Source organism: Hylobates moloch, unplaced genomic scaffold (genome assembly GCF_009828535.3).
Source record: "Hylobates moloch isolate HMO894 unplaced genomic scaffold, HMol_V3 SCAFFOLD_13, whole genome shotgun sequence".
Lineage (NCBI taxonomy): Eukaryota > Metazoa > Chordata > Mammalia > Primates > Hylobatidae > Hylobates > Hylobates moloch.
This window is the reverse complement of record NW_026652288.1, coordinates 47,790,948-47,814,134: the sequence shown is the minus strand read 5'-3', so window position 1 is coordinate 47,814,134 and position 23,187 is coordinate 47,790,948. Positions and strand designations below refer to the sequence as shown.

The 23,187-nt window shown below is 57.8% G+C and overlaps 1 protein-coding gene across 1 annotated transcript in view; it reads left to right on the top strand.

Moving 5' to 3' along the window:
- Window positions 1-23,187, top strand: part of LRP1 (LDL receptor related protein 1) — an 84,301-nt gene that overhangs the window by 39,314 nt on the left and 21,800 nt on the right. Inside the window, exons 20-43 of the mRNA XM_058426186.1 lie at window positions 1,257-1,424; window positions 5,295-5,477; window positions 5,906-6,106; window positions 7,570-7,815; window positions 8,019-8,216; window positions 9,139-9,343; window positions 9,525-9,689; window positions 10,430-10,674; window positions 10,961-11,092; window positions 11,400-11,627; window positions 11,854-12,028; window positions 12,119-12,213; window positions 12,453-12,602; window positions 12,790-12,930; window positions 13,279-13,413; window positions 15,065-15,196; window positions 15,462-15,596; window positions 15,773-15,902; window positions 16,014-16,140; window positions 16,526-16,677; window positions 16,765-16,889; window positions 17,215-17,592; window positions 19,242-19,431; window positions 22,781-22,998. Of these exons, the coding sequence (XP_058282169.1) occupies window positions 1,257-1,424; window positions 5,295-5,477; window positions 5,906-6,106; window positions 7,570-7,815; window positions 8,019-8,216; window positions 9,139-9,343; window positions 9,525-9,689; window positions 10,430-10,674; window positions 10,961-11,092; window positions 11,400-11,627; window positions 11,854-12,028; window positions 12,119-12,213; window positions 12,453-12,602; window positions 12,790-12,930; window positions 13,279-13,413; window positions 15,065-15,196; window positions 15,462-15,596; window positions 15,773-15,902; window positions 16,014-16,140; window positions 16,526-16,677; window positions 16,765-16,889; window positions 17,215-17,592; window positions 19,242-19,431; window positions 22,781-22,998 (4,254 nt within the window). The remainder of the gene's footprint in view (window positions 1-1,256; window positions 1,425-5,294; window positions 5,478-5,905; window positions 6,107-7,569; window positions 7,816-8,018; window positions 8,217-9,138; window positions 9,344-9,524; window positions 9,690-10,429; window positions 10,675-10,960; window positions 11,093-11,399; window positions 11,628-11,853; window positions 12,029-12,118; window positions 12,214-12,452; window positions 12,603-12,789; window positions 12,931-13,278; window positions 13,414-15,064; window positions 15,197-15,461; window positions 15,597-15,772; window positions 15,903-16,013; window positions 16,141-16,525; window positions 16,678-16,764; window positions 16,890-17,214; window positions 17,593-19,241; window positions 19,432-22,780; window positions 22,999-23,187) is intronic.

Genomic DNA, 23,187 nt, shown 5'->3' with positions numbered 1-23,187 from the left:
GTCCTTGGTGCACCCCTCAGGCTCTGGGCTTCAGGCTCAGAAGCCCACCTGGCGGATAGCCATGGACCAGGTGATGTCAGCCTCGAGCCACCGGGGCTATTATGTGTGTAAATGTGCGGCAGGTGACCGCCGTGTGTGGTGTCTCAGGGCTCTGTTATATCTGTGTTGTGTTGTGACGTGCTGCCCCAGTGGTTCCTGTCCCAGCTGATGTGTGAGCGGATGTGTTGGGTCAGCGCCACGTTGCCCCTCACCTTTGCCGTGTCTCGCATGCCAATGGTTGCCCCGGCGGTTTCTGTGTTTCAGAAAAGGATTGTGGGGACGGCTCTGACGAACAGACCTGTCCTGAGCCTGCCGGTCAGTGCATAGAAGCACATGCACCATCACCCAGAGCCCAGCTGGCCCCAGCCCGCTGCAGGTTCTCCAGGCCCCCACTCCAGAGCTGCTAGGATATGAAGAAAAAGCAACAGAGAGGAGGGAGAGCAGAAAACAGAGGGAGAAAGCAAATAGCGGTCAGGAAAGAAGCAGAGAGGGCAGAGGGAGCCTCTCAGGAAAGGAGATGACAGAGAGGTGGTGACAAGAAGGCCAAGATGCAGGGGGAGAAGAGAGTTAGAGAAGCAAATCCAGTGGAAAAGAGGCAGGAACATAACCCAGACCCCAGTCTCCACCACATGTCCCATAAATGCGGAAGGTCAAGTCAAGCAGCCCCCACCCAAGGCCGAGAAAGCAGGAGCTTCCTTCAGCCAGCCTCAGCGACCTTGGTCCAGAAGTGGCCCCCACTCTTGCCAGCCACAGGCAGGGCCCCTATAAGCCAGGCGCCCAGAGCATGGTATTCAGCAGTGCCAGCCTCAGGGCAGGCCTGTAAAGCTTGTCTCACCCCGGCCACGCCTGCACCCCACCTACCTCTCTCCCTCCAAAACTAGAGAAACCCCTGCCTTTCCCCCAAAAGCAAACAGACCCCTGTTCCCACACCTGCCAGAAAGGGGAAACAAATGTTCAATGTTCCCTACACCCAGCCTTTCTGAGCTTCAGTGAGGGGCCCTCCGGGAGCCTTCTCCTCCTCCTCATCCCGACCACGTGGGTCATGGTGCATGCTGCAGTCTATGCAGTTTCTGTGTCTTTTCTGTTTGTTATTTTCCCAGTGGGGGGGTTAGGGTGGGCTGAGGGTGGGTTCTGGGCAGGGGGCCCAGGCTGGGATCACAGAGAAGGCTGCTCCACCAACTCCCTCTTTGCCTCTCCCCTTCTTCCCCCACCGCCAGACAATGACTGTGGGGACAACAGTGACGAAGCCGGCTGCAGCCACTCCTGCTCTAGCACCCAGTTCAAGTGCAACAGCGGGCGTTGCATCCCCGAGCACTGGACCTGCGATGGGGACAATGACTGCGGAGACTACAGTGATGAGACACACGCCAACTGCACCAACCAGGGTGGGCACCGGGGGCCCGTGGGGCAGGGATGAGATTGAGTCCCCTGCATCAGACAGCCAGCCCATCCATCTGTCTTTCAGACCCACGGTGCGTCGGCCACCGTCTGGGAGCCAGAGGTAGCCTAGGCATGGCTCTTGTCCTTCAGGAGCTCCCGGTCCTGTGGCAGAGGGAGGTTGCCAAAAAATCATTGCCACACACTGTTAATATCATGCGCTTTGCAGTTGGTGGCCTTGGGTTTGAGCTCCAGCTCTGCAACTTATTATCTGGGTGGCCTTGAGCAAGTTACTTAATCTCCATGGGCCTCTGTGAGTTTCGTCTGCAAAGTGGGGTAATATTAGCACCAACATCACAGCGCTGATGTGGGGGTTTAGTGAGTTCACGCACAAAAAGCGCTCAGCACGTGGCCTGTGTTTGGTAAATAGTAGCTTGAGAAAAGGATGCTGCAGGTAGGGATGAATGAGCATGAAGAGACAGAGGAGAGAGGGGCTGGCTCCACAAGGCTCCCAGTGCCCTGGCCTCTGGGGCCCAGCCTTGGGGGCAGTGGGGGCCTAGTTTTCTGGAGGGATGGGCCCTCTCAAGGAATGCTGGCTTCCTAGCTCTGGAAGATATACCGATTTTTATGTGAAAACTACCAAATTTTTAACACTACAGTATTAGTTTCGCTCGTCTCACAGTTCCGGAGGCTGGAAGTCCCAGACCCAACTGTTGACAGGGTGGGTTCCTTCTGAGGCCGTGTGGGAGATTCTGTCCCAGGCCTCTCCCCAGCCTCCGTGGTTTGCTGGCAATCTTTGCAGCTCCTTGGCTTGTCGAAGCTTGACCCGATCTCTGCCTTCATCTTCACATGGTGTCCTCCTTGTGGGCATGTCTGTCACCAGATCCCCATTTCCCCTTTCTGTGAGGACACCTGTCATATTGGATTAGGATACACCCTTATGACCTCATCTTAAGTTGACCATCTGCAAAGACACTATTTCCAAATAAAGTCATATTCACAGGTATTATGCGATAGGACTAATATCTTTTTAGGGAACACAATTTAAGCCATACCAACTAGCAGTTGATTTTAGAAGTTTTAAAAGGCTGGGTGCGGGCCAGGCATGGTGGCTCATGCCTATAATCCCAGCACTTTGGGAGGTGAAGTGGGAGGATCACTTGAGGCCAGGGGTTCAAGACCAACCTGGTCAACATAGCGAGACCCCATCTTGAAAAAAGAAAAGAAAAAACAAAAAGGCTGGGTGTGGCGACTCACACCTGTAATCCTATCACTTTGGGAGGCAAGGCAGGAGGAGCCCTTGTTTCCAGGAGTTTAAGACCAGCCTGGGCAACATAGTGAGACCCCTTTCTCTACAAAAAATAAACAAAATTAGCTGGGCATGGTGGCACATGCCTGTAGTCCCAGTTACTCAGAAGGCTGAGGTGAGAGGATCACTTGAGCCCAGGAGGTTGAGGCTGCAGTGAGCTGTGAGCTTGCCACTGCACTCCAGCCTGGGTGACAGAATAAGACCTTGTCTCAAAAGAAAAAAAAAAGTTTAAAAAAAACTAGAGACCAAACTCTTCCTGCAGGCCTCATCTGACCCGTGGACCACTAGATTACAGCCTCTGCCTTATAGAGTTCGGGCACATTCCCACCCTAGTAGGAGAAGACTGGACAGTGTTGAGTGCCCACCTTGAGCCCCACCCTGAGAGGGAGGACAGAGAAGGCCACAGGAAGCTCGGGAAATAGTAATTGCATCTCCAGGGCCATCTCTGTGAAGGGGAGGGTGAGGGGCACAGGTGATATCCCTTAGGGTTCTGAGAAGGGGCCCCTGGAGGCTGTGTGGTGTGGTGAGAAGAGCTCCCTGCCCCTCCCAGATAAGCTGGGCAAATTTGAACAAGTTGCTTCCCCTGAGCCTGGGCATCCTCCTGTATGAAATGAGCGGAGGTATGTGAGGCCTGGCGTGGAGGAGCAGGGTGTCGCTATTGGTAGCATTTGTTAACTATGGTATGAGCTGGATGGTCTGGGACCATTCAGGAGGAGTTGTGTTTGGACTGCAGGTAAATGGACAGGAGGGAGGGTCTTCCAGTGGGGATGGCATGGTCCGGAGAATGCTGTCGTCAAGACTTAGAGGGTGAAACTGAGCACTTCCGTAGGGTGACAGTGGGGCCAGGTGGGGCCGTTCAGACAGAGGGAAAGGCTCGTGCAGGGACAGTGGGGAATGAGGCTGTCCTCAAAGGGGGCAGATGATGACAGCAGGTGTAAATCAGTGAGAGGCTTGATTTGGGAGGCACTGGGAACCTTTGAAGGATTTCCAAGCCGGAAGGTGCTGTGATGTAGGAGGTGATTTCGGAACACAGCCCTAGAGGAAGATTAGATTGAGAAGAGGTTCAGGGGCCCCAAGAAAGGAAAATCAGTTCAGAGACTGCTGCTGAAAGTCCCGGCATGAGATGAGAGCATCAGCTGGGTCCAGGGTAGGGAAGGGGGAGGAGCGGGGTGCCTGTGGCAGCATGAGTGTATGAGTGTGGGGCTCCACCAGGCAGTGCTCCTGCTCCTCTCCTGGCCTCCTGAGTCAGATCTTAGGACAGCAGCCAGAGTGATCCTGACAACATAAGTCAGATCATGCCCCAGCCCTGCCCTCGAGCCTGTACTGGCCTCTGCACCCTTGGAACAAATGCCAAGCCCCTCTGCACGGCCTGCAGGGCCCCCTCCCCTACCCCTCTGACCTGCATTCCTGCCCTCCCCTCCCCCTGCACTCTACTCCAGCTGTGGCATTTTCTTTTTTCTTTTTTCTTTTTTTTTTTTTGAGATGGAGTCTCCCTCTGTCGCCCAGGCTGGAGTGCAGTGGCGCGATCTCGGCTCACTGCAAGCTCTGCCTCCCAGGCAGCTGTGGCGTTTTCTTTTCTTTCTTCTTTTTTGAGATGGAGTCTCTCTGTCGCCCAGGCTGGAGTGCAGTGGTGCGATCTCAGCTCACTGCAAGCTCCGCCTCCCAGGTTCACGCCATTCTCCTGCCTCAGCCTCCCCAGTAGCTGGGACTACAGGTACCTGCCACCACGCCTGGCTAATTTTTTGTATTTTTAGTAGAGACGGGGTTTCACCATGTTAGCCAGGATGGTCTCGATCTCCTGACCTCGTGATCCGCCTGCTTTGGCATCCCAAAGTGCTGGGATTACAGGCGTGAGCCACCGCACCCGGCCTGTGTGGTGTTTTCTGAAGTGCCAGCGTAGTCCTGTCTCGGAGATGAGACTTTGCAGCGGCTGTTCCCTTTGCCTGGAGTGTGCCTCCAGGGATCCTCTGGGCTCACTCGCTCTTCATGCAGGCCTCTGCTCAGATGCCTTCTGCCCAGAGGTCTTCCCTGACCATCTTACCTGACAGATCACCCCCATCCCTCTCAGCTTCTACCCAGCTTTATCTCCATAGCTTTATCAATACCTGAAATTACAGTCTAGATTTATGGCTTATGTCTTGTCTCTCTTCCCCATTAGAACCTAAGCTCCATGAGGGTAAGGACTTTGTCTGGTTCAGTGTTGGCCCCGGGACAGCGCCTGGCACACAGGAGGCACTCAGTAAACATCTGTGGCATGAATGAATGAAATAGAGGCCAAGGTGGTGGGCATTTGGGCTCAGGCCTTAGCAAATTGCTTCTCCAGCCGAGATCTCTGGTGTCAATGGGGGGATTAGATGAGGTGATTGTGGGGCCCTTGGAGGTGTGATACCTCCTGACTCTACTACTGAGTTGGTGTTTCCAAGGAGTGTCAGCAAAGCTTGGCAGTCTCTCCAGGCCTGCCTCTGCTCATAACCCCAGGCTGGGCTTACCGGGGTGGCAGGGCGCAGGGATGAGGAGGGCTGACCTGGGCAACCCCTCCCTCCTGAGGCCCTCCACTGTCCCTCTGCAGCCACGAGGCCCCCTGGTGGCTGCCACACTGATGAATTCCAGTGCCGGCTGGATGGACTATGCATCCCCCTGCGGTGGCGCTGCGATGGGGACACTGACTGCATGGACTCCAGCGACGAGAAGAGCTGTGAGGGAGTGACCCACGTCTGCGATCCCAGTGTCAAGTTTGGCTGCAAGGACTCAGGTGAAGAGGAGGGTTGGAGATCATCTGGAGCAGCACAATGTGGGCAGGAGGAGACCCTGTTGAGAGCAGAGTAGCAGCAAGGGGGATGGCACTGTGCTGTATGGAGTGGGGCTGGGGACAGTGCAAGGCAAAAGGCAGTCCAAAGGAAGCGTGTGTGTCATGGGTGGGGGAAGGCATGAAGGGCCAGAGCTCACAGAGGACCTGGGGAGCCAAAGCCCTTGCCAGAGTTGAGCTTCAGCACCTCCTGCTGCAGATTCCTGCCTTGTTTGTTGCCTATGTGAATTTGACCCAAAAAGCCTCAGGGTTCCTCGTGGACCCCACAGCGTTGCAATCCTGACCCTATCAGAGAAGCCCACGGGGTCTGGAAGAAAGGGCAGGGGGAGCCCCAGTCCCCGGGCCTGGGCCCACATAATGCACCTGTCCCTCAGCTCGGTGCATCAGCAAAGCGTGGGTGTGTGATGGCGACAACGACTGTGAGGATAACTCGGACGAGGAGAACTGCGAGTCCCTGGCCTGCAGGCCACCCTCGCACCCCTGTGCCAACAACACCTCAGTCTGCCTGCCCCCTGACAAGCTGTGTGATGGCAACGACGACTGTGGCGACGGCTCAGATGAGGGCGAGCTCTGCGGTGAGACCTGGTCCCAGGAGAAGGGTGGGAAGGGTGGCTGGGTAGGAGTCTGGGCCAAGGACAGTCTTGGGGGGACCTGAGTCTAGGAGAGAGCAGCTCTGGCAGCCAGGCAGGCGAGCAGCACCCAGAGTGGTCACCAGCAGCCTGTGTGGACCTGGCGCTCCCCATGGCGCTGTGCTGAGCGAGCCACGCCATTAGAGCAGTTTATCCACAAGGCATCCCTGGGGGCCAGGTGCTCTGTTTTCTCCGTTTTGCAGATGGGAGCACTGAGGCATAGAGGGGTTCCATAGTGGTCCCCCAGACCTGGGCCAAGGTTGTACAGTTCCTAAACTGCTGTGGAGACTCGGACCCCTCGCCCACATGCATACCACAGAGAGATGCAGAGTGCTCTTGTGGAGACAAAGGCACCAGGGTTGAGTGCTGATGGACAGGGCAGGCTTCCTGGAGGATGTGGGGATTGCATGGGGTTCCCAAGGACAGGCAGAACTTGCAGAGTGAGTGAGAAGGCATGGGGGCAGGCGCGGTGGCTCATGTCTGTCATTCCAGCACTTTGGGAGGCTGAGGCGGGCAGATCACTTAAGCTCAGGTATTTGAGACCAGCCTGGCCAACATGGCGAAACCCTGTCTCTACTAAAAATACAAAAATTAGCTGGACATGTCTGTAGTCCCAGCTACTTGGGAGGCAGAGGCAGGAGAATCGCTTGAACCTGGGAGGCGGAGGTTGCAGTGAGCCAACATCCTGCCACTGCACTCCAGCCTGGGCGACAGAGCGAGACCCTGTCCCAAACAAACAAACAAACAAAAAGGCAAGGGGAGGAGGGTACCCATTCAAGACCAAAAGAAATGAGGTTGGGGGAGTCCAGGAGTCAGGGAGGACCATGTGGTGTGACTTGGGGATGAGGAGCAGAGCAGCCTTATGTGGTCCTCTTAGCCAGGCAGAGCCCCCAGTTCCTTGGAACGGAGGAGTGGAAGATAAGGCCACAGGGACTGGCTGGGAGAACTGCCGACAGGCTGGCAGGTTCCAGGGTGTGCCAGAGGAGCAAGGGTGGGATAGGCCCTACCGCACCCCACCCCAACCCCCTCCAAATCAGGAGAGATCAGCACAAGGGGACTGGACCTAAGGACCTCCCAGGGTCCCTCCCACGGAGGCAAAAAGCTGGGGCCCCCACCCTGGGCCCAAGAAGGCAGGGACATATCGAGACCAGACAGAGATATTGAGGGGTGCTCCCTGTGGGAAGGGGAGGTATGGTGCCAGCTGGTGGGTGCAAGGGTCCGAACTCTGGTCCTGAGGGAGCCCAGGAAGTCCTGGGCTGAAGCTCAGCAGGAATGGAGACGAATGGGGCCGTGGGCAGGGCACAGGGACTTGGTCCACACTGCCCAGGACTTGGGGCCCAGCAGGGCCGTGGTCTTGCCTCCTCTCAGCTTCTGACCCTGGGTCTGTTCCATGCCTGCCCCTCCCCTAGACCAGTGCTCTCTGAATAACGGTGGCTGCAGCCACAACTGCTCAGTGGCACCTGGCGAAGGCATTGTGTGTTCCTGCCCTCTGGGCATGGAGCTGGGGCCCGACAACCACACCTGCCAGATCCAGAGCTACTGTGCCAAGCATCTCAAATGCAGCCAAAAGTGCGACCAGAACAAGTTCAGCGTGAAGTGCTCCTGCTACGAGGGCTGGGTCCTGGAGCCTGACGGCGAGAGCTGCCGCAGCCTGGGTGAGACAACAGTGAGGTGTGGTGGGGCAGGCCGAGGCAGGCCTCTGAGCTGCAGTGGGTTGGGCTTGGTGGCCAGGTGCCAAAGGCTGAGTTTTCCACCCTAGCCCCCAGTGCCCCGACCAGCAGAGACCTGCCTGCGCCAGGACGGGTGGCACACAGGCAGCTAGCCCCTTGCTGACCCCGTCACATCCCTTCCATCCCAGACCCCTTCAAGCCATTCATCATCTTCTCCAACCGCCATGAGATCCGGCGCATCGATCTTCACAAAGGAGACTACAGCGTCCTGGTGCCCGGCCTGCGCAACACCATCGCCCTGGACTTCCACCTCAGCCAGAGCGCCCTCTACTGGACCGACGTGGTGGAGGACAAGATCTACCGCGGGAAGCTGCTGGACAACGGAGGTGACCACCGATTGCTGCCAGGCGGGATGCACTCAGGCGGAGCACTTAGGCGCTAGGGGCCACAGGTCCCATCCAAGTGGCCCCAAAGCAGAGGCTTGGCTCCCCCATCCCCCACGCTTCTGTTAATTGGGTTAGATTTTGCTGTGGGTCTCCATGCCTGATGCCCCGTAATTATCGTCAGCAGAACTGCCAGCCTGATAATTAACAAAATGATCAGCCTTACCTTTGAATGGCCTGGAGCTCTGCTCCCCAGATATAGAATTGCAGGCTTGAAAGAAAAAAGCCACTTAAGAGTGGCGTACCTGAACGCTGCCTTTTGTCCCAGGCAGCGTGGTGCACCCCAGACTTCCTTCAGTCACACGCAATAGTGCCCACTGTACACACTGGGCAGTGGGCATGCAGCAGTGATCAAAACAGGCTGTTTTCAGTTGTGTGGTCAAGGAAGGTCCCCTGAGAAGGTGACATCTGAGCAAAGATTTGAAAGAGGCACATTTTACTAGAGAAATTGGTATTGTTTGTAATAAGGAAAACTTGAAACCATTACAAATGTCCATCAACAAGGGGAGGCTAAGTAAACTGTGATGATATTCACACTGTGCAACAGTCTCTAAAACAATGAGGCACACACATAATGTATTAGCACGGAGAAATCTTCATGGCAGTCACTTGAGCTCAAGCAGTCGAGGTTGCCATGAGCCATGATCATGCCACTTTATCCAGCCTTGGTGACAGAAGACCCTGTCTCAAAAAAAAAAAAAAAGTTGGGGAGACAATAGGAGTCCTACTCTTGAAGATGGGCACATCAGAAACTTTGGCAGAGGTGCCGGGGTTGAGGGTGGGTCATCGAGGGCTCCCAGGATTTCACACATTCATGCACAGCTCCCCAGGAGACGCTAACCTTTCACTGCCCTCTCTTCTCCAGCCCTGACTAGTTTCGAGGTGGTGATTCAGTACGGCCTGGCCACACCTGAGGGCCTGGCTGTAGACTGGATTGCAGGCAACATCTACTGGGTGGAGAGTAACCTGGACCAGATCGAGGTGGCCAAGCTGGATGGGACCCTCCGGACCACCCTGCTGGCCGGTGACATTGAGCACCCAAGGGCAATCGCACTGGATCCCCGGGATGGGTGAGGACCCTGCCCAGCCCTCTCCTGGCCCCATGGCCCCCCTGAAGTCCCATTCAGCCTGGCCAGGGACACCTTACTCCTCAGTGCCATTTGCCTCCTCCCACCCTCTACCTACGATCCCACCACAGTCCCTCCCTGAGGGCCCCGACTTTAGCCCTCCTGACCCCTCCCCACTCCCCAGGATCCTGTTTTGGACAGACTGGGATGCCAGCCTGCCCCGCATTGAGGCAGCCTCCATGAGTGGGGCCGGGCGCCGCACCGTGCACCGGGAGACCGGCTCTGGGGGCTGGCCCAACGGGCTCACCGTGGACTACCTGGAGAAGCGCATCCTTTGGATTGACGCCAGGTCAGCGCCCTCTGTGCCCTGGGGAGGCCCAAGTCTGTAGCACCAGGACAGGGTGGGAGGGACCTGTGGTGATGAGGGTGGCGAGAAGGACCAAGGGATCTAGAACTAGGAACGGTGGCAAAGGACTGGGCACAGGAGGAGGAGGATGGAGGGGCATGGGGAGGCCAGGGCCGAGGGGAGGGGGCGGATAGAGGAGGCAGAAGCAGGGCCGTCAGCTGTGGTTATTCACACTGTACCATCCTCTCCACTCACCTGTCCTCTCCACTCTGTTCCCTCTGCTGGGGCTGTGTCTGCCCAGAGGGAGGGGAAACTTCTTTCTAATTGGTCTGCCCAGGAAGGGTGCCTTTTTCTTTTTTCTTTTTTTTTTTTTTTGAGACAGAGTCTCGCTCTGTCGCCCAGGCTGGAGTGCAGTGGCGCGATCTTGGCTCACTGCAGGCTCCGCCCCCCCCGGGGTTCACACTGAGGGTGCCTTTTTCTGACTTTCATCAAAGCCCTGAGTGCCGACAGCAGCCCTGGGGAGAAGTGACCGAAAGATTCCCTCGGGGCTTGGGAATCGGGGCCTGAGAGGTGAAACCTGGACCTGTTGGGTTCTCACACCTTGGTCTTTCTGTCTGTCTGCTCTGGCCAGCAGGGCTTAGGGGAGGGAATGGTCCCGTGCTCTTCGTTGGGAGGGCTGTGGCCAGAGCTCTGAGGGCTGAGATCCTGGCTGGCATCCTCATTCTGCTCCATCATGCTCTCAGGTCAGATGCCATTTACTCAGCCCGTTACGACGGCTCTGGTCACATGGAGGTGCTTCGGGGACACGAGTTCCTGTCGCACCCGTTTGCAGTGACGCTGTATGGGGGGGAAGTCTACTGGACTGACTGGCGAACAAACACACTGGCTAAGGCCAACAAGTGGACCGGCCACAATGTCACCGTGGTACAGAGGACCAACACCCAGCCCTTTGACCTGCAGGTGTACCACCCCTCCCGCCAGCCCATGGGTAAGGGACTCGGGGCCTTGAGCAGCCAGAAAGGAGCCAGCAGCCTCTTTAGAAGCTGTAGAAGCTCTTAGGAGAGGAGAGGGCAGTGAGAACAGGAGCAAGTCTGTGCTGCGATGGCAGGGGTGGGCCAGCTGTTGACAGATTCACCGTCTAGCAGCAGAGGAGGGTCTAGCAATAGTGGCTGCTGGAACAGGGGGAGGAGAGTGGGCGAGGAAGGGGTGGTCCATGTAGGGAGCAGCAAGTCACAGGATGCTCTGGCTTCTTCTCTTCCCCACCCTGCCCCCAGCTCCCAATCCCTGTGAGGCCAATGGGGGCCGGGGCCCCTGCTCCCACCTGTGTCTCATCAACTACAACCGGACCGTGTCCTGCGCCTGCCCCCACCTCATGAAGCTCCACAAGGACAACACCACCTGCTATGGTAGGAGCCCCTCCCTCCAGAGCCAGTGAGCAACTGAGGCTGGAGGGAAGGCCGCAGGCCCCAGGATCCCGGTTGTCAGCAAAGGCGGAGTCCCAGTCGGGAGGGTCCCGATAGGAGAGGCTCCAGAGACAGCCACTGTGAGAAGGGGCTGCAGGTCTGCCAGGGAGGCTGCACCCAGCGGGGTATGTCCACGGAGCCAAGGGCCAGTAGCAAACAGACGGATCCAGAAGAAGGCAGGGCCAGAAACCGGGTGGGTGGGAAGCACAGAGGCAGGGACTGCCTTCAGTGACCAGCCCGTGCCCCACAGAGTTTAAGAAGTTCCTGCTGTACGCACGTCAGATGGAGATCCGAGGTGTGGACCTGGATGCTCCCTACTACAACTACATCATCTCCTTCACGGTGCCCGACATCGACAACGTCACAGTGCTAGACTACGATGCCCGTGAGCAGCGTGTGTACTGGTCTGACGTGCGGACACAGGCCATCAAGCGGGCCTTCATCAACGGCACAGGCGTGGAGACAGTCGTCTCTGCAGGTTCTTCCTGGCCCTGGATGCCCACCAGTGGACATGGGCACCCCCACCCGCCCCTTGCTCCCAACCCTGGTCTACTTGGTCCGAGTGGTCCTTCTCCCAGTCCTGTTCCCCTTCAGTGTTCCAGCCTGGTTTCCTGATCCCTTTTCTCCAGAAAGCACACTGGCCCCCCCTCCTGACCCACTGCCCTGCAGACACCCAGCAACTGACTCCCCACTTGTGCCCCCAGACTTGCCAAATGCCCACGGGCTGGCTGTGGACTGGGTCTCCCGAAACCTGTTCTGGACAAGCTATGACACCAATAAGAAGCAGATCAATGTGGCCCGGCTGGATGGCTCCTTCAAGAACGCAGTGGTGCAAGGCCTGGAGCAGCCCCATGGCCTTGTCGTCCACCCTCTGCGTGGGTCAGTCTAGGGCCCAGGGCCGGGGAGCATGGGGTGTGGGGCTGGGAAGAAGAGGACCCTGACCCTTCCCTCTTGGCACCCTCCCCCCAGGAAGCTCTACTGGACCGATGGTGACAACATCAGCATGGCCAACATGGACGGCAGCAATCGCACCCTGCTCTTCAGTGGCCAGAAGGGCCCCGTGGGTACGAGCTTCCCTGCCCACCCCCACAGCCCTTCCCTAATTCCTTGACCAGCCGGTGCTTGCAGGGTCTCTCAGTTGCCCCTCAGCCTCCCCAGAGCCCCAGCTTAGTGCCTGTTCTCACCACCTGCCCCCTCGCCTCCCCCCACGCACAGCCACACACTCTCACACACATCCTCTGCTCCCATCCCTGGATCCCCAGCCCTGGGCCAGACTCCCCGGCAGTGACTCCCCCTTTTCCAGGCCTGGCTATTGACTTCCCTGAAAGCAAACTCTACTGGATCAGCTCCGGGAACCATACCATCAACCGCTGCAACCTGGATGGGAGTGGGCTGGAGGTCATCGATGCCATGCGGAGCCAGCTGGGCAAAGCCACCGCCCTGGCCATCATGGGTGAGGGCTGCTGGGCGAAGCAGAGATGACGCAGAGCAGGCCAGGCCAGACCTACTGGGAGACAGGGGCTGGCTTGGGGCAGTCTCTCACCAAGTGGGGCGGGCCTGATGACTTAGGGCCAATGGGCCGTTCAGGAGAGCTGGGTGTGGGGCCTTCCCAAGGGTCTCATCCCCTCCTGCTGCCCCAGGAGACAAGCTGTGGTGGGCAGATCAGGTGTCGGAGAAGATGGGCACATGCAGCAAGGCTGACGGCTCGGGCTCCGTGGTCCTTCGGAACAGCACCACCTTGGTGATGCACATGAAGGTCTATGACGAGAGCATCCAGCTGGGTAGGTGCGAGGCCGGGCGGCCGCTGGGAGCTCAGGGGCAACAGGGGAGGCTCCAGAGCTGCAGGCCGCAGGGCCATGGGGCAAGGGAGTAAGTGGGTTAGGCTGCACCCACCACCTAAAGGGGCTCCTTGTTTCCTTACCACAAAGACGCCTTATAGGCTCCCAGCAGCCCTGTTCACAAGGCCAGGGGCCCAGGAGGACAGAAAACCTGAGAGCCGGGTAGGGTGGTGACCCCCATTAGGTCCAGGGTAGTCAGTGACCATCCTGTTTCTGAGCAGCCCAAGCCTGACCCTGAGGTCCCAAGGAGGCCCACCTAACCCTTTCCCTCTGCCTCCCACCTGCCCCCAGACCATAAGGGCACCAACCCCTGCAGTGTCAACAACGGTGACTGCTCCCAGCTCTGCCTGCCCACGTCAGAGACGACCCGCTCCTGCATGTGCACAGCCGGCTATAGCCTCCGGAGTGGCCAGCAGGCCTGCGAGGGTCAGTGCCTGGCTTTCCTCCCAGCCTTGTCCCAGCTCCCCAACCTTGACCCCTCCTACCCTACAGCCCCACCTTCCTCTTCTTACCTTGGGGACAAGACTACATTCATCGTATAGGGGACACTGGACTGTGAAGTGGCTGTGACTCTCCAGTGCCTCCAGAAGGATTTTGGAAAAATAGATGTCAGCAGGCAGATCGGGGCAGCTGCATGGAAGAGGCATGCTCTGAGCTGGGTTTTCTAGGACAAGTAGGATTTGGATGCATGGTTCAAAGGAGAGGGAACTATACACAAGGCAAGGTGTGTGCAGGAGCCCCAGCCAAGAGTGGTGGGCAAAGTGTGGGGAAGTCCTGGAGATAAGGCTGTGAGCTAGGCGGGGCTCCTGTGTTCTCAGCCAGGAGTGCCTGGAAAGTGATGTTTGGGGAAGATCAACCTGGCCCGCATTGGTGGTGGGGAAGAAACAGAGGCGGTTAAACCAGTTAGGAGGCCATTAGGAGTAATCAGAGTGTGAGATGATGGGCCTGGGCTGGGCTCAGCAAGGGTTGAAGAAAAGAAATGAAACTCAGATGCATTTCACAAGAACCTGCTAACTGATTTATGAGCTTGCCGGGGGACAGCATTTCCCAAAAGTGCATTCCTAGGAGCCTCCCTCTTTGATGTGGGTAGATTTTACTAAAAGAAACTCTGAGTTGAATGAAGTTTAAAAGTGTTTTGTGCTGCAGAACTTCTCAGAGCCTTGAATATGATTATGTGTGCCAAGAATTTTTCAAGTGTTTGGGGTTTTCCAAAACTCACTTGACCATTCATTCTTTTTTTCACTGAGTCTGAGCAACCAGGGCCCATTTGGGGATTCACTTTGGGACGTGCTGTATCAAAGGGATAAAGGCAAGGGAGGATTCTGAGGTGCATGGGTAGTGGTGCCTCAAGACATGGGAAAGCTGGGCCAGGCGCGGTGGCTCATGCCTGTAATCCCAGCTACTCGGAAGGCTGAGGCAGGAGAATCACTTGAACCTGGGACACGGAGGTTGCGGTGAGCCGAGATCGCGTCATTGCACTCCAGCCTGGGGAACAAGAGTGAAATTTCGTCTCAAAAAAACAAACAAAAAAAAAAAAGAAAAGAAAAGAAAAAGAAATGCAGTAACTGGGAATGAGACTGGCTTAGTAGTGACCTTAGGGGGTTGAGTTTTAGATGTTGGAGAGAGGGTGTGGCATAGACCAGACAGAGGGAGGACAAAGAGGAAACTAGGATCAGGCTGAGCACCAAACTGGAAGTCTAGATTTTGGAGTCACCTAGTCCTGATTGTCTGGTCTGAACTCCCAGACTTTCCCTAATGGACTTGCAGGGGTGCAGGGTTGGGTTGTGCTGGGTGGAGGCGGGCAGAGCACAGGGTGAGAAATCCGAGTCTCTGCTGCCCTCTCATGGTGGCTAGGGGTCCTGCAGGTGGTTCCCCAGAGCTACCAGCCAGGTGCGCTTCCTCCCGGCGCATGCTCTGGCCTCAGGCTAGGGTGTGTGTGCTGGGTGGAGGATAGGGATGATGGCGGGGGGAGGGGGGATGATATCAAAGCAGAAGCAGAGAACAGTTGGAGGGTGACAGGAACCAAGCTTAAGGGAGTGTTGGTGATACCCATGCCTTAAGTTTCCTTGTCTTTCAGGCGTAGGTTCCTTTCTCCTATACTCTGTGCATGAGGGAATCAGGGGAATTCCCCTGGATCCCAATGACAAGTCAGATGCCCTGGTCCCAGTGTCGGGGACCTCGCTGGCTGTCGGCATCGACTTCCATGCTGGTGAGCCATTTGGTGGCGGAGGGAGTTGGGCGTGGCGTAGGAGCTTTAGGGGTGGTGTGGTGTGCCCTGAGGGTCCAGTGAGAGGCTGCCTGAATTAGCCCGAGGTGGGGCACTTGCTACAGCTGCCACCCCGACTCCACCTCCCCTTCCAAGCACCTGGCCCCTCCGGCATTCTCTCACCTCTGTCCTGAGCCTTGTGAGATTTTAGCCCCTCGCCTTACCCCTGCCTTATTGGGCATCCCCATGTCGCCTCCTCCACCTCCAGAAAATGACACCATCTACTGGGTGGACATGGGCCTGAGCACGATCAGCCGGGCCAAGCGGGACCAGACGTGGCGTGAAGACGTGGTGACCAATGGCATTGGCCGTGTGGAGGGCATTGCAGTGGACTGGATCGCAGGTGAGCAGTGGGCGGGTTTGTGGGGCTTGAGGTGTGGCAGAGGACTGGGGGACGTAGTGGGAGGAGGAGTTGGCGGGAGCAGGAAGAGGAGCTGCAGGGGTGCCTGGGGGCTCGGAGGACACCAGGTCCACCTGTCCTCACCCAACCTTCCTGAGCGCCACCAACTCCCTCCTTAGGCAATATCTACTGGACGGACCAGGGCTTTGATGTCATCGAGGTCGCCCGGCTCAACGGCTCCTTCCGCTATGTGGTGATCTCCCAGGGTCTAGACAAGCCCCGAGCCATCACCGTCCACCCGGAGAAAGGGTGAGGAGCTGGACAGACTGGCCTTGTCATTCTGCCCATGGCCCATGCTGATAAGGCCCTGTCTCCTCCAGGGTCTGGGGACTGACCCCCCACTTCCACCCCACCCCACAGGTACTTGTTCTGGACTGAGTGGGGTCAGTATCCGCGTATTGAGCGGTCTCGGCTAGATGGCACGGAGCGTGTGGTGCTGGTCAACGTCAGCATCAGCTGGCCCAACGGCATCTCAGTGGACTACCAGGTTTGCACACCAACTTGGCCCTGGAGCCGATGGTAGACCCCTGACCCAGGCCCCTGTTCCCTGTGATGAGCCCATTCTGGGAGGACATGGAGCCCAGGGGACGTCACGGGGTCTCCCGGCCCAGCCCTCCACCCACAGTAGGACTCCTGCTACCACAGAGATGACGGGCAGGGGTCGCTCAGAAGTGGGGAGTGGGGGAGTGGAGAGATGCCTAGAGGTCGCCTTATCAGCAGGGCAGGGGGCGGGAGTGTATGCAGGAGGCAGGAGTGAGTAGGGGAGGCTGAACTGAGGGCCCCACTCTGGCCCATGCACTCCATGCTGCCCCAGACATGGGGCTGGCAGCGAGCTCAGCCCTGGAGGTGAGGTGGGTGCCTCTGGCCTGTAGGATGGGAAGCTGTACTGGTGCGATGCACGGACAGACAAGATTGAACGGATCGACCTGGAGACGGGTGAGAACCGCGAGGTGGTTCTGTCTAGCAACAACATGGACATGTTTTCAGTGTCTGTGTTTGAGGATTTCATCTACTGGAGTGACAGGTGAGGGCTGTCCTGGCCTCCTCAGCCGATCTCTTCCTTCCCTCCTGGCTCCACTGATGCCCTGCTTGTGCCCTGTCCTTCCTTCAGGACTCATGCCAACGGCTCCATCAAGCGTGGGAGTAAAGACAATGCCACAGACTCCGTGCCCCTGCGAACCGGCATCGGCGTCCAGCTTAAAGACATCAAAGTCTTCAACCGGGACCGGCAGAAAGGTGAGGCTGGGGCTCTGGGCTGGGGTGGAGAGGTGAGGGGGACTCTGGCCTGGGAGAGTGCTCCCCAGGCAACCCAGTGTGAGAGGGCTGGGAGACAAGTTAGACCCATGGGGCACCTTCCAATGGCCCGAGAGACCCAGGGATGGGGAGGAAAGGCTGAGGTGCTCTGGGACAGATCTGGGCATTGGGCTCTGGGCCCCGGAGGGTCGTCCAAGCTGGGGATACCGAGGCAGAGGGCAGAGCTTTCGCCAAAGCCTGGATGACAAAGGCACCAGCGAGCCTTTCCCAAGGCAGGCCCTGCCCTCTGTACCCTCCCCTCCCCCAGGCACCAACGTGTGTGCAGTGGCCAATGGCGGGTGCCAGCAGCTGTGCCTGTACCGGGGCCGTGGGCAGCGGGCCTGCGCCTGTGCCCACGGGATGCTGGCTGAAGATGGAGCATCGTGCCGCGAGTACGCCGGCTACCTGCTCTACTCAGAGCGCACCATTCTTAAGAGCATCCACCTGTCGGATGAGCGCAACCTCAATGCGCCCGTGCAGCCCTTCGAAGACCCTGAGCACATGAAGAACGTCATCGCCCTGGCCTTTGACTACCGGGCAGGCACCTCTCCGGGCACCCCCAATCGCATCTTCTTCAGCGACATCCACTTTGGGAACATCCAACAGATCAACGACGATGGCTCCAGGAGGATCACCATTGTGGAGAGTGAGCCCAGACCCTAAGTCTTCCCAGGAAGTGGGACATGGGGCGGGGAGCAGCACAGACTCTCAGACCCCAGCCAGGCACTCTGCCCCGGGTCTGAATCCCAGCAGCTGCAACTCAGCCGAATCCCACTGCACCCCCGCAGTTACGTGACTCCTGATTTGCAGTCAGCGTCGGCCCCCGTCTTCCTCCTGCCACTGGTCCTAGTTCTGCCTTCAGGGCTGCACAGAACAAGCGAGAGGTCTCCGTGGAGCCCAGTGCTCACAAACCCAGGCTGCAGACATAGGGCTGAGCTCCAGTCACTTGGGGTTTCAGTAACTTGGGTCAGTTTCCTGTTCTTGCCAAGCCTGAGCCTTCTCATCTGCGTGGTGAGACAGGATTCCTCGAGCTGCTGCGCTTGAAGGCTTAGCTCAGTGATGCTGAGGATGGAGTGTGTGCTCTGGAAAGAGCAGTTACAGTGTCAGGGCCGTCATCATAGGACAGCCTTTCAGCTCTTTGAAAACTGCATCCCACTACATTTTCTCTTCTTCAGCCTGGTTACCAGCAGGTCCCTTGACTCATTCATTTGCTCATTTATTCATTCAGCTGGTCCATAAAGACCTGCCAGTTATGGAACTAGGTGCTACGTATACAGACCTGTCCTTTCAGCCTTTTTTGGGACATTTTCTGCTGCATGTAGTCCAGCCTGCATGTCTGTCTAAAAATGTAGCATCCGAAGCTAAACTCGGTACTCCATGCTCGCAGCTCGATCAGGAGAGACTGGCAGATCAATCCCCAGTCCCCTGGAAGGGATGTCCCCTCCCCTCCAGCTGTCTGCAGACCATACCACAGCGTGGCCTTTTGGTAGCCACCATCGCTTGTAGCCATTAACACTCGAGTCTTTTCTCTTTTTTTTTTTTTTTTTTTTTTTTGAGACGGAGTCTTGCTCTGTCGCCCAGGCTGGAGTGCAGTGGCGCAATCTCGGCTCACTGCAAGCTCCGCTTCCCGGGTTCACGCCATTCTCCTGCCTCAGCCTCTCCGAGTAGCTGGGACTACAGGCGCCCGCCACCACGCCCGGCTAATTTTTTGTGTTTTTAGTAGAGACGGAGTTTCACCGTGGTCTCGATCTCCTGACCTCGTGATCCGCCCGCCTCGGCCTCCCAAAGTGCTGGGATTACAAGCGTGAGCCACCGCGCCCGGCTGAGTCTTTTCTCTTACACTGCTGTTCAGCTGTGTCTCTCACTGTGCCTTGGTTCTTTAACCTGAGTTTAAGATGTCTGCTTTATAAAATAATCAATCCAGCTCAGGGTCTTTTTAAGTAGGGGACTCCCCAGTACAGCCCAAGTAGGATTTGATTTACTGAAATCTACATTGCACTCAACTCAGCAGAACTGCAGCTCCAGGAAAGTGCAAACACACCAGGAAGCCCCATCGCCTGAGTGGGAGAGGATTGGGAGGTGACCACAGGTCATTTGGGTGAGGACAGCAGAGGTTGGGGGCACTGAGTCAGACCCTGGTGCCCCTGAGCCCTCTCTGCTGCACCTCATGCACTCTCATACCCCACACTTCGCCTTCCAGCCAGGAGAGCACGTGCCCCAGGCTGTCCCCCACGGCTCCTGTGCAGGCTGCCCTCTGGCCCCTCCCGACCAATGGCTGCTCCTGTCTCTTCACAGACGTGGGCTCCGTGGAAGGCCTGGCCTATCACCGTGGCTGGGACACTCTCTATTGGACAAGCTACACGACATCCACCATCACACGCCACACAGTGGACCAGACCCGCCCAGGGGCCTTCGAGCGCGAGACCGTCATCACTATGTCTGGAGATGACCACCCACGGGCCTTCGTTTTGGACGAGTGCCAGAAGTGAGCTGCTGCCTGGGGATGGGGGTAGCAGGGAGAGGTGGGACTCGGGGTGGCAGAAACTCCCCAGGCAGACCCAGGCGGGGGTGCAGGAGAGGCAGGCCCTGACTTGAGCTCCACCCTTCCCTGCTGTGTGATCTGGGGGGAGTTGCAAAAGCTTCCCAAGCCTCAGGTTCCTCTTGTGTGATACAAGCTGGCTAAGATTCCAGCTGCCTGCACCAAAGGAAGCATCAGGATTGTGGGGGACGCTCTGCCTTTGTGATTGATTCATTCGTCAGAGCACCATGTTGGAGGCACAGGGTAGGGCCTCTAGCTCTGGGATCCAAAGCTTCAGGCAAAGAATGCTTGTCGAACCCCTCGTACAGAAGCCTGAGGCTGGGCCTATCAAGCCACCTAGCTGGGTTGAGAAGTCATACTTGTGGGAAGTAATGGTAACTGGCACAGGGCTGTATACGGGTGACCACAGGCGTCACGAAGGCAGTAGATTGGCCCAGAGCCTGGAATTGGAAAAGACAAGGAAGGCCAGCTTGGACAGGGGAAGTGCTTTGAGCAAAAGCCTGAAGAAAAATTCAAGGCAGGGAGGACAGAGGGGGACCTCTGCATGCCATGGGGCGTAGGCAGGCCCGAGCCCAGCCGGGAAGTGAGGTCAGGGTGCGGAGGAGTTAGGAGCACAAGCCAGGACAGGTGGCAGGAAGCACCCGGGGGTGGGTGCTCCCCCTGGAGGGTTCACCCGCAGTCAGCCTGCTCTGTTCTCCCGCAGGGGCAGCCCTCATCCCGGCTGTTTGGGCCTCTAGTGAGCCACCCCCTCGCCTTAGGGATCCTGGCCCACATGTTAGCAACATTTTTTTCCCAGTTCAGCAGTGCTTGGAATGTTTTTCAAAAGCTTTACTAGGAAACTAGTAAACACAGCCCAAAGCAGCTGTATAGATATGTGAGTGTCCCGAACCCGGATTCTCCCCACCAGTCCCCCAATGTCAGTCACGTCCAACCTGGCTCAAGGGCCCTCTGTTTCCTCCTGCCTCTGTCATCTGGCATGTCTGCAGCTGATGATGGAGGTCCAGTCCCCCCTTCCATGACCCTTGGCTGCCTCACCTGTCTGGGGATGGCCTCAGAGCCTGTCCCTCATGAGTCTGAAGCCTCCCTGGAGGGTCCAGCAGGGCTGCCTGGCCCTCGTCCCAGAGGATGTGCCCCCCTGGCTGCCCACCAAGCTCCTTTCTTATGAGCCCAGGGGATTCCATCACGCATTCAGCGAGTGGCTTTTGAGGGCAAAGAAGGTGCAGAGGACCCAGTGGGGAGCGCGAGGGGCGTCATGAAGAGCTTCATGGCCGTGTGCTGAGGACTGGTCCCACCTGGAAGTCAGGGAACGTGTCCTTGAAGAGGCAGCATGTTAGCCAGCATCTGAGGATGGCAGGAGTGGCTGAGTGGGAGCATGGTCCCAGCGCCCAGAAGAAAGAGCTGAACCGGCAGGAGGGGCCCTCCCCCCGGCCACAAGGAGCAGGCACTTTGGGGAAATTAGAAGGAGCCAATGTGGACCCCAGTGGAGAGGGCAGGGGCCAGTGGAGACTCCAACAACCCAGCCTCCTCCTGAGCCCTCCCCGCGTCAGCACTGGAGCACCTATGGCCCTGTAGAGCTCACAGCAGGATAGTTAGAAGGTCCGCCATGTTCCTGGATGCTGAGCACCTACCCCAGGAAAGCCTCTCTCTCCCTCCTGCCCCATTCCTGGGAAGCAGGTTCACCCAGAACACAGTCGTGTCACATGGAGGAGTTTGTTGACGCCGGGAGGAAAACCACTTCTCACTGCAGGTGCGAGTTGTTTCACCTGAGGTGTGGGAGTCCCTGGTGGGGACTGACAGGCCAAGTCCAATCCTGACAAGCCAGGAAGATGACCGGCCGCTGCCCCAGGATACCCATTTTCCCTTATGGAGGCTAGAAGGACACGCCGCCTCCCTCCCAACTTACATCTCGATTCCAGAGCCACCGCAAACCCCTGCTCTCCTCCAGGATGAGGCCCTTAAGATCAGAGCTTCTCATGAGCTCGCCGAGGCTCAGGGCAGCCAGTGTCTCCAGAGGGGCAGAGCAGCACCATTTTCCTACGTGAGCCCAGCAGAAGGCGGGATAGTTCAATGGTGCTGGAGACGCTGGGGGTGGGCAAGAAGGGCGCGACCTGGAGAGGTCTGAGGAGACAAGTTCACAGGCCAGAGAACAGATCTGTGGCCAGAATAGTGAGCGGCGGAGGTGGGAGGGGGCCAGAGGCACTGGGGTGGGGGCGGGGGCAGGTCCTGTCAGGGAACTGGGGAACGGAGCTGGCTTTTGTGTGGCTTTAGTGTCTCAGACTCCACTGTGCATAAAGATCGCCTAGGAGCAAGAGAACGTGGAGTCCCCTGCCCCGCCCTGGGCCTAGCTGAGTGACAAGCTCTGGGACCGAGGGCCCAGGGCTCACCATCCAATGCCGGTGGTCCGAGGACCACTCTGTCACACCCAGGGTAGTGCATGACCAGCCCTGAGGCCTTCCACAGCCCCCCCTCCAGCCTCAGCACCACCCCACAAGGAGCACGGCATAATTAGGGGCTGGCTGTTCCCATTGCTTCCTTCACTGAGAGGAAACCAAGGCTCAGAGGGGCGACAGGCTCATTCGAGATCCGAGCCGTTACAAGGCAGAACGGTGGCTCCAACCCCAAACATGCAAAGGCCTCAAAGTACGGAGAAGGGGACTCTTGAGAGCTCCTTAAGGATAGGACCCACATACCCCAGGACCTGGGACACACGCCACACTCAGCTCCACAAGGGCTTCCTGAATGATCTGGAAGACAGCCAGCCTCCCTGCACAGAAGAGAGCAGTTAAGAATAAACTCCTGGGAAATACTCACATAGCGTGTGCCATCTGTCCTTAAGATGGAGATTAACTTCTTCCACTCTCACAACCGTCCTGCGAGGCAGGTGGTGCTACCATCCCCACCTCATAGAGGAGGACACTGAGGCACAGGGCAATTGAGTAAGTTGCCTAAGGGCACCTAGCTGGTGGGTGGTGGAGCCAGGGCTGGAACCCCAGAGCCTGTCTCAGTTGGCTGCACCGGCCCTCTTCTTTGCAAGTAGACAGTCACTGCCCAGATACTGCAATGTGAATATCTCACACTTGGCCCTCATCCCCTCACACTCAGCCACCTCGTGTGTGAACTGTCTGTGCAGTAGCGGGGCCCTTCCTGGGCATCGGGGCACTGCTGGCCTCTATGGCTCTGGGGTGGCTTTGCCCTGGCAGGCCTCCGGGTTCCAGGTGCCTACGCGTCCTGACCTGTGCCCTCTGTGGTGGACTCTCAGGCTTTGCCTCCTGATCCCTGGACCCTCTTCCCCCAGCCTCATGTTCTGGACCAACTGGAATGAGCAGCATCCCAGCATCATGCGGGCGGCGCTCTCAGGAGCCAATGTCCTCACCCTCATCGAGAAGGACATCCGCACCCCCAATGGGCTGGCCATCGACCACCGTGCTGAGAAGCTCTACTTCTCTGACGCCACCCTGGACAAGATCGAGCGGTGCGAGTATGACGGCTCCCACCGCTATGTGAGTCTGCGGGGTGGGTGAGCTGGCGGGCGGCTGAGGGGAGGCCAGGGCCGGGGTCAGCCGTCAACCGAGACCATCCAGGCACAGACATGGTGGGAACAGCTGGGAGGAGGTGAGTCCCTCCAGGCCCCAGCCTCGGACAACCCCACCCTGCCCAGGTTGCTCCTCATCAGCTAGATGAGGGAGATGGCAGGATGCCTCT